General features: G+C 38.7%; 1 protein-coding gene across 5 annotated transcripts in view; it reads left to right on the top strand.

Annotated features, from left to right (window-relative positions):
* The window catches only part of MEIOC (meiosis specific with coiled-coil domain), a 111,320-nt gene extending 95,946 nt beyond the window's left edge, over positions 1-15,374 (top strand). For all 5 annotated transcript variants that reach the window (XM_042472981.1, XM_042472984.1, XM_042472986.1 and 2 more), the window contains 6 exons: positions 22-182; positions 3,124-3,228; positions 4,013-5,852; positions 10,163-10,297; positions 12,287-12,467; positions 13,742-15,374. In XM_042472981.1, coding sequence (XP_042328915.1) covers positions 22-182; positions 3,124-3,228; positions 4,013-5,852; positions 10,163-10,297; positions 12,287-12,467; positions 13,742-13,971 — 2,652 coding nt within the window. In that variant the 3' untranslated portion in view covers positions 13,972-15,374. The remainder of the gene's footprint in view (positions 1-21; positions 183-3,123; positions 3,229-4,012; positions 5,853-10,162; positions 10,298-12,286; positions 12,468-13,741) is intronic.
* Positions 15,375-19,838: the final 4,464 nt, after the last annotated feature.

The raw sequence follows: 19,838 nt of genomic DNA, 5'->3' as shown, positions 1-19,838 counted from the left end.
CTTCTTGCATTTAAAATACAGACTGAAGACAATGTAGACTTACGGCAGACATACAGTACTTCATTTTCTCCAGCTTCTGAATGTTCGAACCATGCTGACTCTTCTCTTTTTTATGTGCCATGGTCTACATATGCAGATGATATTAAACAACCTCCTAGTTCTCAGGTTACTGTAAAGAGCAGGTACATGATTTCACTGTTAAATGAGTGGGAAGAGAAAATTATAGGGTAAACTGGTTGTTTGCTTTGATTGTGTCACTAGTAATCTTCAGTTTTCTTTTCTTAAAAACCCTTGTCCAAGGATAAGCATGACGATTTTTCCGGCAGGTCTTTTGGATTTTTTTTCATCAACACAATCCATCTACATTCTGTATTTGAAGTCAAAATGCTGCTCTCAGGCAACACTGACTTCTGAGTGTTTTTTTCTTTGTTTTCGCACCTTCCAGTGCAGAATGTGGCTGTATTCAGTTGCTTTTGTTGTCAGTTTCTTTTGTTACCTAATTTGGATTTCCTCAAATTGTTCCTTACATTGTGCAGGTATAATTTTAAGATGAGCCACTTTACTCTATTCCTGTCATATTTTGTACTTCAGTCTGGGTCAGCTGGGAACTAGAGAGATGGACAAACCTTTCAAGGCTCTCTACCAATTGATCCAGTGCTTTCCTTGGCTTCTCAGGAAGAAACAGGAAAACCTGGAAGAATTTTCAGGCCCAAGCAAAGGCTTACAAGCTATTGTGTCATTCTCCTGCAAAAACATGCTGCCACTCAACTTTCCTTTTCTTATAAGCACAAAAGTACTAGTGGTAATAAAACTGAAAGGTGTTTTTTTGCCTTTGGTCCTGCTTTCCTTTGTCAGTCACCTAATCTAATGGAGTGAAGGAGTACAGTTGGCCCTCCTTATCAAGGGATTTTTTATCCACAGATTCAAGCATCCACAGCTTGAAAATATTCCAAAAAAAGTACACATTTCAAATAGTAAACCTTGGTTTTTCCTTTTTATATAAGGGGCACCATTTTACTGTGCCATTGTATTTAATGGGATTTGAGCATCCACAGATTTTGTTATCCATGGGGGGTCCTGGAACCAAACCCCAGTGGATAACAAGGGCCCACTGTATAATGGATTCAACCACAACTTTAGAAGGAACTTCCTGATTAGTAAGGGCTGTTCAACAGTGGAACACACTCCCTCAGAGAGTGGTGGTGTCTCCTTCTTTGGAGGTCTTTAAACAGATGCTGGATGGCTATCTCTGAGGTATGCTTTGATTGAGAGTTCCTGCATGGCAGGAGGGTGGACTGGATGGCACTTCTGGTCTCTTCCAACTTTATGATTCTGTGGATTACCATAGTTGTAACTCTTTCAAAAGCTGTTGCCATTGCAAGAATTGTGAGAACTACAGTTTATTGGATCCCACCATAGACTGTGTTCCATTACTCCATTACTTTAAAGCCAGAGGAGAGGACCAAATCAGAAGTAAGAGGAAAAATATTTATTTTTACTTCCTATTGCTATTTCTATGACATTGCTTGAAGCAATGAGTATCAACAGCTATGGCTTTGTGTAGGAAGAGTGACAAATTTGTATGCACAGGGAAACTTGGGGCATATAATCTCATTTCAGGATGGGTTTTCTGAGACCTTTGAATTCATTTTTGAGGCTTATCTGAGATAATTTTGTTGACATTGCTAGTAATAACTAGGAGGAGGTTACTCTGTCAGTTATTGCTCTAAAGCACATGGATTTAATCTAGATTTCGTTTAGGTCTCTTACACACACACACACATTTTTGCTCTGGCACTTTTTTTTTGCCTTTTTGATAACCTGTTCAATGACATTGGTAATTTTCCTCTTCTACATGGATTTTATCTTAGTCACTTGGGGGCTGTGCAGACTGGGGGCAGAGTCGGGGCATGGCATCCATACGATGCACACCCTGACTCTGTCCTTATGACAGTGTAACACCGCACGTCGCTCCACACAGCGTGCAGCGTTACAGCTCTCTTCTGGCACTGTGTTTACACGGTGCAACAAAAAAGGAGCCGCTTTTTGCAGCTCCTTTTTGCACCCTGCAACGGCCAGATCGGGGCTGTAGTGTGCAGTTGCCATGGCCCCGATCTGGCGCAGTTGGAGGTAGCTGCAGGCTGCCCCTTAGGGGTGGTCTACACAGCCTCTATGTTGACAATTTTATTACTGCTGCAATTCACAAAAAGTATGTAATGCAGAAAAATGACTGTTAATTTAATAATAAGTACTAATGAGGGTATCTTGCAGTTTAAGAAACTGCTGTTAGTTTTAACACATTACATTTGGAATCCTTTTAGAAAATGTGCACAGAAGTGTCATTCTTAAATTGAGATTTATAAGCTCATTCATTTAAAATAAAATGCTCCAACTGGTGCCATCCAGATGTCTTGGACTACACTCCATATCTGCCTCTGCTCTTAAGGCCACTGGTGAAGCATCATGATGTTCAGAATATCTGGAAGGCTCAAGGTTGGAGAAAGCTGATTAAAAAACACTGCTATATTACTATTACTATAATTTCATAAAATACCTGTGCTAAGCTCTCTAATTCTCCCAAAGACTTGCCTATAAAAGAAATGAACATATTCTATGCAGTCAAACTAGTTGCAGTCAAACTAGTACAAGGTGAAACATGTAACATAATTAACCATTTGTAGATTTTGCTCATCAGCAAGTGGGATATATTAACATTCGTAGTAATAATGAGATTTTTAAACTGAAGTAACAGTGTTTCTTGGTATCCAATGTATTATAAATACTGAGAATTTCCAGCACTGGCTGTGAAGGGGGTCTTCAGCTCCTAAGGAGCAAGCACAGTCAAGTGGATAGAACAATGTGGATATTGGTTCTTCATTCTTCTTTAATAGGTGGACATGTCCCCATCGTTTACATCAGTATTTTTTTTTAAAAAAATCTTGACTGCACTAGCTTTCAAATATCCTACAAACCTGTGAGATCTGATAAAACACTGCAGTTCCAGAATATGATATGCAGATATACTTTATGCAAATAATATAGCCCAAAAAGATTTAGAAAAGCAAATCCTTGAATAAAGACAAACATTCTTAACCAAATCTTACTTTACTTTATTTATCTTAGGATTCAAACAGAAAGAAGTGACTATGGTAGTGAAACAGACTTATATGGACTTGTATCTAACATCTTGGAAGAACAAGATAAATCACAGTCATATTTTGCTGAAGGGTTAGTACAATATGATGCATAGATTGCACCAGCATATATCATATACACCCACCTTTTCCACTGACCTTGTGCCAGTAATGCAAAGACAGGGCTTTCCATATGTTTGGCCTCCAACTTCCATCAGTCTTAGCCAGCTTGATTCAGTGGTGAGGGATGGTGACTTGTATGCAAAACATGTGGGGGACATTGATTTTGCACCCCTTCAGTAAAGTAATCCTGGATCAAAGAAGGAAGCCTGCAAAGGCTGCAGTATATATTTCCCTGAAAGTTAAATTTTGACTTTTGTTTTCCTTGTGTTTTAACAAGTACTTTGGACAGCGTATTATATTATTCAAAACATTATACAATGGGACCTCGATATCCATGGGGATCCATTCTGGATCTCCCTCCTGCAAATTCCAAAATCCATGTCTCAGATCCCGTTGTCCATAATGGCACGGCCATGTGCAAGCACTGCCATTGGGGACAATGGGAGCTTGCCATCCACAGATGCTTAAATCTGCAGATGGTAAATGTACAGATACCAAGGTCCCACTATATTAAGTATATTAAATAAGATGTGCTAGCTTTATGCAGTCCTCGCGGATTCTTTTTGCAGCCTACCCTCCTGAATGTATCTGGTCTGAACTAGATTGATAAATGTATCTGATTCTAAGTTTACAATTTCAGTTTACACTAATAGCCCTTAGAAGGTGTTGGTGGTGGAACAAACAAAAAGTAAAAGTAATGGAATGGAATAAAAACCAAGTAAAATTGCACAACTATTTGTATTTCATTCTTGTAGGGCATGTGCCTCCAATTTAAAATCTGTATGGCCTGTGAACACAACCAGATTTACAGAGCATCCTGATTTGTCAGAAACTAAGAGGCCAGTAGATGGAGTCATTCCTCAACAAGCTTTTTATGGAGGAGAAACTTTACCAGTATCTGAAAAACAGTACCTACATACTGGTGCTGTAACTTTGCAACAGAAAGTGGATGACCTTTATAATGGGCTCACGAATATAGACCTTGATGAGCAATGGCTGTACCCTTCAAGGAACGATCATGTCAGCTGTTACAATATTCAGACCCATGAGAATTCAAAAGCATCACAGTTCCAGGACTACTCATATGTGAAAGGCTGTTTTACTCCACAAACCAGTCTTTTGGAAACAATAAAAGAATCGGGAGCAGATTCTTACACCTATGGAAGAGATAAGGTGAGTCCGAAGGGACATGATGTACACATGCAACAAAAAAGAGCTGAGATGTTGCTTTCACAAATTACTAGATATGGTGAAAATGCTGATTTTGGTAGGTACTTGGATTATTCTCATTGCAGTAAAGTGAAACATAATAAAAATCCAACTTATGGCATCCAAGAGAGTAAAAAAATGCCAACTGGAACACCTGAACTATCAGCATTAGACACAGATAATTATAGTAAGCTTTTTCAAAATAAAACAGCTGTCCAAAAGAAAATGGAAGATGTCTCTTCAGAACAGCAGAATTTTACATTTCAAAAAACCCCAGGACTAATTTCAGAAAAGCAGTTTGTGAATGAATGTTCATTTACCCCTGACTTTGGTTTAAAACCAGATTTTCCCCTAAAGTCTCATACAACAGTCCCAGGGAGCGGTGATTTTACAAATGCTGCAGAAAGTTCAGAGTATTTCAAATCACTGAATATCTTGTCAGCAAACCCTGTATCAACTTCATCAGGCACAAATATCAGACCAACATGGATCAATTTACAGACTAAAAACAGTTCCTCTGTCCCTATTCGGAATCAAGGCACCTTGCTAAAGTTGAATAATTTACCTGCTGGTTCCAAAGGTTCCAATCATTCTTATGATTTTTCCCAGTTGCCATCAACCAGTGTGACTTTAAACAATAATTTATTGCTCCAGAAATATTGCCAAGAACCCCCCACTGCATTTTCCAATTTTGATTTCAGTGATGGCAGTACTGTGGACCATGTTCAGTCTGCCAGTCATACAGAAGGACTGGGTAAGGTAGGAGAAGAAAGCCTTTTCGAGTCCATTATTGACAAAAAAATTAAGCCACCAAATGGTTTTTGTGATAATTATTCACAGCAATATGGTATCATTGAAAATGTAAACAAGCACAGTTTTCAAGTTAAGCCACAGAATGGACATTATGATACAGATGAAGGGCAAAAACTAGAAGGACTGTCACAGAATACTTACCAAGACTTACTGGAGTCTCAAAGCCACTTCAGTAGCCATAGGCAAGGAAGTGGAGACAACAACATTGTTAACCGTATGAACCGCACTCAGACGTCTTGCTTATCAAACAGTTTCATGATGGGTGACTTAAGACACAGCCCAAGTGTCCCCCAGCTTAATTCAAACCGATTTCCTTTGAAACCCACTCATCCTTTTGGACATTCTGTCATTCCGCTGATGGATTCCTATGATTTGTTCTCCTATGATGATTTAAGTCACCTTTATCCTTATTTTAATGATATGATGTATGGAGACAGTTCTTTCACTGGCTTCATGCCAACATTTGGATTTCAAAGACCAATGAAAACGCGAAGTGGGTCAGCCAGTGAGCTTCATATTAGATTGGAAGAATGTTATGAACAATGGAGAGCCTTGGAAAAAGAACGGAAAAAGGTAAGCAGGAAGAACTATATGTATTAGAAAATAATTCATTAGAAAATGTAATATTGGCAGTTCCAAAGGTTTTGATATGCTGAGTGAACTATGCAATAGAGCTGGAGTCATTTGAGACAAGGAGCACATTTAAAGTCTTTAACAAGTAAACATTTTAACTTGTATATGCTTACCTGAAAACAACTCCCACTGAATGTAAAACATATTTTGCATAGGCATGTATAAGATGATACTGCTATTCCCATCCCTAGTGGTATTCCAGCATTCATTGCTCTGCTTTCCTTCATGGAAGTGAATGGTAACTATTCATTCCTATGGGTAAAAGTATCATTCTTGGGTCTAATGTTATGACAGTAACACATGCCTTTCACCTAGACGTTGGTCCAAAGCACCATTAAAAATACCACAGGAAATTGCAAACATGCACTGTCATTACAATATGTATATTATATATCTTGCTAGTATTGAGAAGATTCAGTTTGTGTCTTGGAGATATATAAAAGTCAAGAAACTATGCACAAAACATGATCAATTAGGAATATAGGAAATTGCCTTTATAATGAGTCAGGTTATTGATCATACAGGTCAGCATTGTTTATTTTGGTTGTGGTTCAGAAAAGAATCTTCCAGACCTACCTGGAATTGCCAAGAACTGAACCTTGTCCTTCTGTGTGCAAAACAAGTGCAGTGTCACTATGTTACAGCCCTTCTCTAAGGGATTGCTTTGATTGAGAGTTCCTGCATGGCAGGGGTTGGACTGGATGGCCCTGGTGGTTTCTTCCAACTCTACGATGCTATGATTCTAAGCAGTCATCCCAGACAGAAAGATCATAATATGTTTCATCAAATAAACCCATGGAATCATTCAAATGCTTGTTTTTTCATATAATTATTATGTGCTGCTGTAGTGTTTTTGTTTTTGCTAGCTTGAGAGCTAATATTCACATTATGTGATAGCTTGAATTTGTTGCCCAACAATCCCAATTTGACAGTCCAACTACAGGTGATATAGTTATTATTTATAAAGTAGTAAAGTTGTAACTAATCATCAGACTTTAAAACTACTTGTATTTTATTAATTTCATTCTATTTTTTAGATTATTAAAAATCATAGTGTATATTTGGATAAAATATATTCCCTTTGCAAAAAATGAGTAAATATCAATTTCTGAAGTCATACAATTTATGTCTCCTCTTTTAATCTAATACATCTTTTGTCATTCTAGCACAATCTTAGGTCTTCTGTAACTATTGCTTTTAGAAGATAATGCTGTAATGTCAAACAACTCATTGTGTTGTTGCTTGACATTTTTATATAATTATAATTTATATAGTATGATTTATATAATTATGCAGGAAAATCAGAAAGTCAAGACATTTTATAGCCCTGTTTTTTCAATTTTTATTCAAGTCTAATATCTTTGGCAAAAAGGGTGTTATAAATATTATTATTTTTGTTATTATTATTTCTAAAAATTCCCATAGGAATTTGATTCATTTACATATTAGAGCAAGGAAGACAAGATGGAACCTTGTGAGACTCCACTCGCACAAGCAGAAATCCCACAGCAGTACTCTCATAGGAAGCCTTTGGGTAGGAGTAGAACTATTACAATACACCAGGTCCTACTCCTAATAGGATATCATGGTCAATTGTATTGACAACTTCCCCCATCTCTCTTCTGAAGAAAATCATCAGTCAAGATGAACAAGTTGGTCTTAATTCTAGGGAAAGTGCTTTGTCCTGTCGCATCTGTAGCAGATTGAACATCTCTTACTTCTTCACTTTACCAAGGAATGGGGTATTTGCAACTGTCAGTAATAATCTAAATCTTCCAGGTCTGAGGAGTTCTTCAGGAGGGAAATGCACCATTTTCTCAAAGTAGTAGGCATACTTTCTACTCCCTGTAGCAATGCATTTACCTAGTCAATATATGCACGATAAATTTCCCAAGTCAAGAGGGGCAGGAATTAGCAGAGTATTAGTCTAACCTTAACATGCCCTCTACTAATATTGTCAGGCTACAAAAATTGATCCTACAGCCTATGACAGGACTTGGAATAATTCTGAAGTTCAATTTGATACAAATGTAAGCTCTTTATCTTCAAAATGTTGAAAAGCTATCACACAGCTCCTCCAAAGGTCTATATTATACCATACCTCACTGGATCTTATCAGAACAATAACCTGTAAGAGTTATGTGAGACATTTTTTACTGGGACATCCTCAGGACGTCCTAAAAAGACGTCCTAAGCCTAATACGTCCGGAAGACATACAAGATGGCGTCACGAACGTGCTGCCTCCAAACGAGGCGGCGTGGATGTGACGCCATCACTCCACGTGAGGGTGCTTAATGCGCCCTTTCGTCGGAGCAGGAAGGAGCTCCGAAACGGAGCTCCTTCCTGGTCTTGCGTCGCTGGGCGCAGCCTTAAATGGCTGCGCCCAGCGACACAAGGGAGAAAGGGGCCAAGTGGTCCCTTTCTCCTCCTCCCTGCCTCTGCAGGGTGTCCTTGGGGCTTGAAGCCCCAAAGACACCCCTTTCCAGGCCTCGGGGAAGGGGCCTTTTGCCACTTCCCTGCGGCCTGGAAAGTGGCAGATCGGGGCCTCAGCGGCTGCCGCTCTGGCCACTGAGGCCCTGATCTGGCAGGGAAAGGGGTGGGTGCAGGCCGCCACTTTTCGGTGGTCTGTAACCCGCCTGTGTTTGCCATCCTCATTGCTATATCATAACATGCTGTCACAGTTTCATGGGACATTCATTAGAGTATTACCATGTTCCCATACACAGACCATTTCCTAATGTCTGTATGTTCATACTGAACTTTTCCAGAGAGTTCACCCTGGACTTTATTTAATTAAATTCCTCACACTCAATACTGAGAAGTCCCCATTCCTATCTTTTTGAAGTGTCTATTTCTTTGCTTTATCTGAGGCTCAGCGTCCCTTCTTCGGGATTGTGGATGTGCATTTTATTAATCAGCCATTGAATTGCAGTCTACCATATCTGCACTTAAAGCCTTACTAGAATGAAGCTGAAAATGCCATCCGTGATTTTACTCCGATGCATCCTATTTGGGGTTTTGGACAGAAGGAAACAAATGTATGGATTTTTTTAGAATGTCCTTTTCTGTTTCACCCCAGCCTTCTCTTGCTTTCCTTTTCTTCATCCCTCATAATCTCATTTCTTTACCCTCACATTCTGCCCACTTCCACGGGGATCCCTGCAGAAGTCCCATGCCTGAAAGCTTCTGAATTCAGTGCTGGATGAGGTGCTTGTAGGGAGTGTTTGATGAAGAACACAGGCAAATTACCTGGATGCAAAGATGATCACTGCCTTCCACTTTGTCCTCACTATTTGTCAGTTTAAAATCTTTAAATCTTGGAACTAATTAAACTCTCATACTCTAATCATGAACCAAAATAAGTGGTTGGATCTTGTCACTTAAATACTGCCATAGTTATTCCCACCTTGAAGGGCTAACAAAAAGCAAGATGTAGTTTTGCAAAAATCCAGGCAAAAGAGGCTTTGGATGGAGAATAAACTGGGAAATGTAAAAACTGTTGACTCCTTAGAACTGTCTCTTATGTAATCGATAACTTAATAATTTCAGAAATTATGTTAAATACTAAAAATTCCAACTTAAGCATTTTAAAAATGTCAATTGTCTTTACAGTAGGAAATAACCAACTTAAATGATAACCTAGTATATTTTAACTAGTTAGTTCCTATCTCTGCTGTTGACTAAGATGATTTCTTCTGTTGGGCCAATGGGTATTACTCTGACAGCATGTAAACCTCTTAGCTATACAGGACTCCTAATTAAATGGCATTTTGAAAATGCTTAGTGCAGAGTAAGGGAGGAAAAGTCCCTACTTATCACAGTTGATTTGAGTGGTACCTTGTGTAATGTTAGTTTGTATTATCTGAAGTGAATTTGGCAACAATAATAAGCACCGTGGAACTACTAATATAGCAGGTTTCTAGAGAAAATGAATAAATATTTTTGTTATTTTTGCCCTAGTATCTTGATCACACCATATTTCACATTAATAAGTTTTTACCTGCTTAAACTCCTTTGGAACATCCAGAATGATTACAGGTAGAAATAGATTGCTGAACATTATACTAGAAGAGCAAGACATTTTGCTTTGTTTTGTTTTTTAATTTCAAAAGATTAGGCTTTTCATCATTTCTAAACTGGCTGCATTTGGAACTGATAGCATGGTTTGCGTTCAAGAAGAACAAAGAGAACAAACTTCCATATAAGAAGAATAATTTACCCTAAAAATTGATTATTGTGTATTTTTCAGACTGAATCAGCTCTTGCCAAGAATTATCCTGGGAAGAAGGTATCCAGTACTAACAATACTCCAATTCCAAGATTGACATCAAATCCATCCAGAGTTGACCGTTTAATTGTGGATCAATTACGAGAACAAGCCAGAGTGAGTTATTAAATACTGAAATACAAGGCTTTTATGAACCTCTCCAGGTCCAAGTTTTGATTAGCATGGCTGTTCCTCAACCTGCCATATGCACGCATCCTCCATACCTGCTGCTTCTGACATCAGAACACTAAGCCTGAAATATTCCAAGCAGAAAGCAAGTTTTTCATGCAGTGGAAGAACATATCTTTACACTGGTTGTTCCTCCTCGTCACTTGTGTAAATGTAGCTGTACAAACCAGCTTCTTTCCCAGCAGAGAAGGGGGCCGAGCATCCTCATGTTGGGTAGCTCCGCCTGCAAAGGCTCCTGTAGGCAGGACACAAATTTAAAAACAGAGGCCAGGGCCCCGACCCCGCCTCCATAGGCGGAGCGACCCCCAGAAACCTCAGTCACTTGTGTAAATGTAGCTATACAAACCAGCTTCATCCTATGTGGAATAGATGATCATTCCTCCCAGTTTTGGTCCTGCCTAATTCCAAGGAACAGGACCTTGGTGGACTTCTACCAGTTCCCTTGAAGTCAGGCTAGCATTTTTTCCCATTTCCTCCTTTATGTGTACTCAAAGGTTAGCCAGCAACAGGGGAGCAATTAAGAAAAGGGAGTTTGCCTGCTTCTTGACCTCCTCAGAAGGATCTTAGGCCCTTAGCAGCCTGTGTTTATAAAAAGTCATCCTAGGAGACCCTAACAGCACCTTTCTTGATCCTTTCGAGTAGTCAGCAATTTCACCTCTGCTTCAGATTCTGATTTCACATAGCACTTTGTGCCCTGAATATGAAGTTTGTTAAAGCGAGGAAGAAAATGAGAGGAAGGGAGTACTGACAGCTGGAAACAATTACACAGAGTTGTATGAAGACAAAAGGCCAAACTATGGCCTTTTTATGCATGAAAGCTGCTTGGTAGAGAAGGAACATTTTAACATTTCCTGTGATAGTTCCAATCACATTTACATACAAAATTTTCCAGTTACATTTTGAAGGAACAAAATACTTGTATTCTCTATTGTTTGTTTTTATAGCCTTTCATTGCCCTCTCCTGATTCTTGTGGACCACCTTTTTACTGGCAAAAAGGTGTGTGAACTGCATCTCCTGGATGCCTCTGGGAACAGAGATTCATTTTTTATATAGGACACAGCCACTGTTTAACTTCTAGCTGCTTTTAGTGTGGGGCATTTTTGACTGCAGGCCGGAAGGGTCATGAGGCAGAAAATTGCACTGAAGTAATAAACTATCCACACTAAACTTCTGCTATACTACTACATTAAGATTCTGTATGTTATATTGCTTGGGATCCTTTGTGAATCTCAAAAGCTTGTCAGGTTTAGTTCAGCTGATATAAAATTTAGTTTGCCACTTCCAATTTTGGAAAAAAGTAGTGCATATTTAATCTATGTATGTAATTAAACATTTGTAGTTTGATTTTTTAAAGGCAATAACTCATTAGGAAAGGTAAATAAGGGTAAAAAGAATGGTAATTGTTATTGAACAACCGCTTTAGACATTTCCCCCCCCCGTTCATTTAGAGGCTAACTCTAGCTAAGGTATTTTACAAAATGTTATGAAACTATCAAGATAAATAACCCTTGCTCCATTACAAACTATATGAGAAATAGAAATTCAAAATCTGCCTTGGTACCACAGAAGCATTTTATGTGTAAATGCTTTCTAGTTGCAGATTTATAACAAGCCCCTTCAGTGGAATCTATATATCAGTGGTTCCCAACCTGGGGGTCGGGACCCCTTTGGGGGTCGAATAACCCTTTTACAGGGGTCACCTAAGACCATTGGAAAACGCATATTTGCATGTAGCAATGGAAGTAATTTTATGGTTGGGGGTCACCACAACATGAGGAACTGTATTAAAGGGTTACAGCATTAGGAAGGTTGAGAACCACTGCTATATATTATAGCTGCCTTTGGAATGGTCAACATTTTTTCATTACAGGAAGAAAACTGAAAGTTTAAGAACAGCTGTCTTTTACTCTTTGTAGGTTGTGACTCTGCTGGGAAAGATGGAACGCCTCCGCAGTTCTCCCCTTCATGCCAATATCTCTACTGCTCTTGATAAGCACCTGGAAGCAATTCACATTGTGCAGTCCCGTAGAAAAGATGAAATTGTCAATGCTTCACATAGACAAAGACAAGGAGCTCCCCGCTGTCAAGATGACAGAGGTGCACTTTTATTATAACACTTGTTCTTTTAATAGTAAAAAAAGTGTTTCTATTTTTGTTTTTAATCACAGCCTTAAAAGAAATGGGGTGTGTTTAATATTAGTTTAATATTAGCAATGTGTACATGTGTATTTAGTAACAGATTTCTAAAGAAGTGTTGGATTCAGCAAAATTTTGTCCACTTTGGAGTAGATGATTTGAAGACTGCTAGCCAACTGAGTGCTGTGCTAGGAAATAAAACATTTTGGCTAGTGTGTATTGCCCTTGACTGCTACATGAGTTCATCATCCCGAACCAGAAGGCTTTGCTGACATTTCAGGGGCTTTACAATCCTTTTTCTTTGTTGAGGTGTCATGAGTACTTGTCATAACAATTTCATCAGGATTTTGTATGGATTTAGAGTGAACGCATGGTATTGCATCATGTAGCTCAGTGATTCCCAAACCTTGATCTTCCAGCTGTTTTGGACTTCAACTCCCACAAGCCCTAGGCAACTTCGGCAACAGTCAGGAATTCTGGGACATCTGGAATTCAAAACATCTGGAAGGCCAAAGTTTGGGAACCACTGATAGCTTGTGAAATGTAGATTGATAGCTCCTTGTTTAGAGCCAGCATGGTGGTGTGTTTTGAGTATTGGACTATGACTCTAGATACCAAGGTTTGATTTCCCACCCAGCCATGAAACCCACTTGGTGATCCTGGCCAGTCACCCACTCTCAGCCTTAGGGGAAAGCAGTGGGAAATCTCCTGTGAATAAATCTTGCCAAGAAAACACCACGATAGGTTTGCCATAAGTCAGAAACTACTTCAAGGTATGCAACAACGAAGTTCCTTGTTCATGCCTTGTGCCTGTTTGATCCATATTTTGAAACAATGATTGCTGGCAGAATATTCATCAAGTTATTTACAAATTCTTTTATTTATATTAGAAGAAATGAGACTCACAACTAGCTTCTCTAAAGGATGAGAGGACCAGTTAAGATCTCACTTGTAACAAGGGATCCTCAATGAAGATTGTGTCCAAACCCTAATAGCAGCAGAATTTCGCCATTTTTCATCTTCCCTAGCAGATATTTATTATGTGTGACAAGGTGCATAACTTTCCCAGGGCTGGGGACACCTGCTGCAGACCTTTTTAATGTGGCATTCAAAATTCAGATACTTTATAGCTGTAATACTGCATCCATTCTGAAAACAGAAAACATTGTCTCCCAAATGATAATGATTTTGAACACTTATAACACTTCATAAAATGCTTTCCCCCCATTTCACAGATGTCTTTGCTCTCGCATTGGCTATTAAGGAGATGTGCATAGCAACACGCAAAGCTCGCACTACACTGTGGTGTGCTCTTCAGATGACCTTGCCAAAAACAACACCTACACCAGGACCAGTTGAGATGGAGAAAGCTTTACAGGAGCTGGTCCAGCCTGAAGATAAGATCTATGAACATATGAGTAACAACAACACTATGATCCAGAAGGGAGAAACCAAAAAACACTGAGAAAAAATAAGGATAAGACAACAGTGTGTTAGAATACTGTGGGAAATATTGTAACTGAACATTTAAAGCTTTTTGTGCAAATTTAAAGTGAGAAGAAACCAAAATCTGCTTGTCCTCGGTGCAGCAGCTGATGAATAGCTGTTAACATTGTTGGCTTTTTAGCATATGCTAACAGCTGTCAATCATACTGATGACGTTAATCTAATGTTAGGTTAAAAATTGGAATATTTTGAACTGCTAAAAATAGAACTTAAATCCATTCAACAATGCAGGTATATGCAATGAGAATTTTGCCTGTATGATATGTTTTTAGATTACATTAGTAAATGTTTTCAAATAATGAATTTGAATTACTGTCACACATTACTGTGTGCAGTCTATTAAGAAAGTTTTGATTGCAATGGGGGGAAGGTTCTCTTTAGACAATGAGTACCTAAAGATAGGAAGAAAACAACTAAATATTCCCAATATGAAAGTTTAAAAAATGAAAATATTTAAAAATGCTTATTTATGGATTTGAAATCTTAATCTAAATTTAAGTAAATAAATTGACCAGATTTTCTTAAATTAGTGATATTATTGTAAAGCCATTATTATCCAACCATGCATGTTTGGTAATATAATAACCTTCTGAAATCATTTGTGCCTATTATTTTAAATAATATGAATAAAAGACTGCCTGTTCCAAAGTATTTAAGTCTAAACCAAATTACATTTATATAATCTGAGTCTTTACCAGTTGCATCGCAACTCAAATAATGAATATTATTTTAATACCCTTAGTTTCCTACTTTTAAAGGAGGGTATCAAGTAGTTCTCAAGTGCACTTCCTTTGAAGTTTAGCCAGTTCGGTTTGCGATTGTTTGGTATGTATTTTGTTTTCTTAGTTTGCTTCTGCATACTTTAGCACTTAGTGTTGGATGCTTGGGGTTTTTTTTCTTAAAACTATTAATTTTTATTGGCTGTGGGTAATTTATTAAATCAGCATGTTATTATGTGGCTTGGGAGATCTCGGGTTTTAACAATCTAGCATGAAGATAAACTATATAATGTGTGGATAAAATTTGCTGTTCTGCCTTTGGCTAGGTACACAGATATTTTAAATATCTATGTTCTTCCAGCTTTTAGAATGTTGGTATGCTAAAATGTGTAATCAAACCACATAAATTGCCTTTAGATGATGTAAGAGACTGATTGAGATTTCAGGAACTGTAGGGACCATTTTGATCACTGATATGACCTTCTGTGCTGCCAAAATACACTGCACACGGCAGCAGACTCATACCACCATACCATATTAGCCACTGCACAGAGATGGGTTGAGGTTTGGCATTGCTACGTTTCAGGTTATGCAAACAAACATTGTACTAATTTTACTCTAAATAAACTGGCTTTTGTTGCAAAAATGATTTCAGTGTATCTATTCTTGTCAAAAATCAGAGATATCTTTATTTAGAACATTAGTCAAATCACTGAGGTCTGTCTAAGGATAACCATAAGCGTACAGTACTTGTACAGTTGCACAGCCAAGTTTGTTTCTTGAATATTTAGCATCTCTTGAAAAAGTTTAACTTTTGTTGAATCTTGAGCGGGCAACAGCTAGAGGTTTGGAGGACTATACGTCCTGTGGGACCATGGAGGGGCAGATATCCCCAACTTTTTGAGAAGATGCACTTTCCTTAGCCGTTTTAGGTGCCGAGGTTTAAGTGGGGAATATTTTATTTTAGCCTTTGGAAAATATATCATTATAATCTAAACATCAATCAGGAGCTTAAGCTACAGAGAGCTTTGAGCCTACCTTTTTTTCCCCAAGTTAGGTTTCTAATCTTGCAGAGGTTTGAAAAAATATTGGAAAGGACTTCACAGTTCTATCTTCTGTAGATGTACTGCCAATGAAAGGTGTTTGTCCAGAAACGTGGAATTATCCCCTCAAAGTGTTAAATACCAGTATCTAATATTTGAATGCAGTGAATGTCATATCTTTTAACACATTGTATGCACCACCTTCCTTGATTAAGCAGTATCTTCAAGAGAGAAATGGGTATTTTTGAGTATGACAAACCTGCAAGTTGTCCATAAAACAGAATGCAAGTGAAGAAAATCTGCAAAGTTAGGAGATTCCTTTACTATTTAAATGATTTGTGCCATCATAGTACTACACTTACAATTAATCACTTTTCCTCCATACTTCTTGACCCATGTCTGCATTTTCTGACCAGCTAATTGCAGTAGCAGTAGGCAACTGGCATTCCTTCAGACACTGCTAGACTGCTATCAGCCTTAGCCAGCATAGCTACTGGTAAGGGATCGTTGGAGACCAAAATTATCTGGAGGACTACAAGTTGTCCATCCAGAATCCAATCCTTTTTGGCCTGTGGGTACTAGCAGCAGTAAGTGTAGAGAGTATCTTCAAATTATTTTAACACCTATATTTACAGACGTAAGACCTGTTAGGACACCACACTTAACACTGTTCTGGCAGATTATTTCATCATAAATAAGCAGGAACAAAACAAGAGAAGGTACAGGTGGGAAATATATTCTGCCAAACAGGTATCTTGACATGTTAGTAAGATAATGGGATGATATGAGCAGATAACTACATTTGAAAGAAAGAAGAAACCAAAGGACTTCACTGCCTATAATCAAATGGAAATTCAATTTCAAAATGGGATAATTACTCCAATTTCACTGATAATAGGATGCAGCACATTATCTATAAACATCCAGTAAAAAAGCAGTTATGGGCAACTTATGCCAGGCTAAGAAGTTTTAGGAACTTCACTCACCCATGGTACAGAATGCAGTTGCAAAAACTGAACTCGGGAGATCAGTGAAGCAATTTGTTTTGAGATCTGAATACAAAGACAACAGAACTGGAAAAAGGAAAGAATAAGCATCGACCTATGTGTTAGAAACAATGGGTTAAGCTCTCATTAAAACTTTAGCAAACTGCTCTTGGTTTGGCTGAAAGAAAGGGTGAAAAACACTTGACTTCAAGCTATTTTCTCCCACAACGAAGCATAGCCCTTGACAGGAAATCAGTCACTGGCTAAAGGTAGCAAAGAGTGCTTCTGAGAAAAACAAGACAGCAAAATGGTAGAGCGATTATTCGGTAATAAGAAATGAACTGACTCTTTATCATTTGGATCTGCCTCCAAACTAATGTAGTAACAGCTGTGACAACATATGCCACAACAGCCATATATTTGGTGACCTACCCCCCCTGAGTGATATAAATATGACTTGAACAGTCAAGAGGCCACACAGGAGGACTTTCCTGTGTCAAGTTTCTCCAATGCCAATCTGGAAGCATTTCCTGTATAGATGTTACACAGGCATATGGAAGTATACATCTTTGAGAGTGATGGGTGCCATTCACACTCCCAAACACAGGATGCAGAGATGATACAGGGCTGCAATTCATTCAAACAGGGCATAGTGAATGCAACAACAGATGTAGGCAAGAAGCCCTGGTGGCGCAGTGGTTAAATGCCACTACTGCAGCCACTCACTCACAAACCACAAGGTTGTGAATTCATTCCCAGCCAGGGGCTCAGAGTCGACTTAGCCTTGCATCTTTCAGACACTAAAATGAATACCCAGCTTGATGGGGACAATTAGCTCACAGTTGTAAACTGCTCAGAGACTGCTTAGTGTGGTATGAAGTGGTATATAAATGAAGCTGCTGTTGCTAGGCATGCTGGAAAGCACTGCAGTTGCATTTGAACAGTTAAAAGAGATGATATATCATGTTTCAAAATAGTTAACAGAGATGAAATGGCATGTGTGAATTACATCAATTCCAGAATCAAAGAAGCGAGCATCCTTGGTGGCAGGGTAGACAACACCAAGGTTGTAAGGGAGTCATTGGGTAGAAAGCAGAAGACAAAAGCAGAAAGCTGGGATCAGCTAATGCTTGAAGAAGAAAAGCACAGGCAACTGCTGAGTAGCTGATAAGAAGAGTCATGTTGATCGAGACATCAATCTCTGTACACCAGAAGTGAGCAGAACAATCCCAGTCAGTCAGCTGATGAGGATGATCCCATAGAGAAGCTTCTCAATTAACTGTGAAATATACAGCACCAAGTGTGGATGGAGGGGAAAGGTTTTGACTTTAACAGTCACCATTCCTGTTTTGATCCTAAGTGAGAAATACAGATTCCCCAAATCCTGCGTTCCATAGCAGAGTGGGCATGTGCACGAGAAATGCTGTCAAAGTGAACAACTGCAATGAGGTGAACTGGTAAAAATATTTTTTTTCCATCTCCCTGCTGTGATGAAAGGACAACAAGGGAATCTGAGCCAATACTAAAGTCAGGTGATTCATTTGTAACTCTTTAAATAGTATTCAAACTCAGTGCTGATTATGACGCTTGCTTTGGTATTGTATACCCACAGAAACCAACTAGGTTATTCATTTAGAAGATGAGCCCCAGCCAAGGGGGAAAATCCAAAATGAGTGACAGAGAGAAACATCATGGTGGAATGCTCAGTAATAGCAGAACATGGACTCTTTCCTATCAAACAGCATGGGGCTTTGAGTATCTATTGCACTGTCAGTTTAGAGAATTGTAGAAAACGAGTCCAAGAGAATAGTATTCATAACCAGTACAAGACCCTTGGCTCCCACAAACAAAGAGCTTGGAAATATTTTTTTTTAAATTATAACACCAGCCAATATGACTCCTATGTTAGCTGTCAATTCTAGGAATTGGGAGTTTAAAAAAAAGGGGGGAGGGGGAGAATTTCAAGCTCGGCAAAATCAGCATTTCTCCTTTCCTTTTTGCCCTGGTTAGGGCACAAGAAATTTAGGAGGTTGTCTTACACTGCATAGTACCAGTGGTCTAGGTAGTTCAGCACTTGTCAGCAGCTCTGCAGGAATGCTGACCTGAGTCTTTCCCAGCCTTTCCTGGAAAATACCCAGCAAAGTGAACAGGTGAAGATCTACAAAAAATGTCATATTTTGCAGGGGGAAAACCACAATCTTGTTTATTAGCAATTTAAGCCAAGTTGAATTCATCCACTTTTGTCTTGATGGAGGAAAAAAAAAAAAGGCAAGTCAATCTATCAATCCATACCCTCCAAGCCCTTTTCTCTGACACATCTGTCTCTTTCTTGCCACTTTCCTTTAACACTAAGCCCCGGATGCAATTCCACTTAGCTTCACTGTCCTCCGAGATTTCTCTCTGAATCAAATTTTCGGTTTGTAGCCTGCTCTAGGGACTTCTCTTTTCTACTAAACCTGTATGAAATTCTGTTTTACACAGAGCTATGGCTGCGAGCATTTCACTGGTAACAGCTTTAATGCTTAAGATGTTGGAATCATCAGTTCCTCTGTTTCATCACCACCAACACACATTATAAAGAACTACATAGACCAATGACTCAAAATGTATCGGACTGAATTAAATTAGCAGAATATTATTTAAATGGTAATAATGTCCATAAGTAGAATATAGCCTGAAGAGGAATTCGAGGCCATCTGACCAAGGCTCCTCCAAAGAAGGGGAGAGTGAAGAAAGTTGAAAATTCTTTTTTGTATCACAACAGCCATTGAAAGTGGGAAGAAAAAATGAAAAGAAATAAAAAGCTAAAAGAAATGATGATCAAAAAACCCCACTGAGGATAACAATCCTAGAATTTCAATGAGCACAGGGGGTGAAAGGAAACCAAGGGGAAAAGCTGATGCATGCTAATGCAGCCGTAGTGGGAGGATTCTCGCCTCAACTATGTGATGATCACTCAAAGAACCACATTAATAGGTAACCAACCTGTTTTCCTCTGTTCCATTTCAGCCATTTCACCAACACGGCACTTTATGAAGAACTACATAAACCAAGGAGTCAAACATGCCTCAGACTGAA

This window comes from Sceloporus undulatus, chromosome 6 (genome assembly GCF_019175285.1).
Source record: "Sceloporus undulatus isolate JIND9_A2432 ecotype Alabama chromosome 6, SceUnd_v1.1, whole genome shotgun sequence".
Taxonomy (NCBI): Eukaryota; Metazoa; Chordata; class Lepidosauria; order Squamata; family Phrynosomatidae; genus Sceloporus; species Sceloporus undulatus.
Note: the sequence above shows the minus strand (reverse complement) of the source record. Positions and strands in the feature narration are given on the sequence as shown.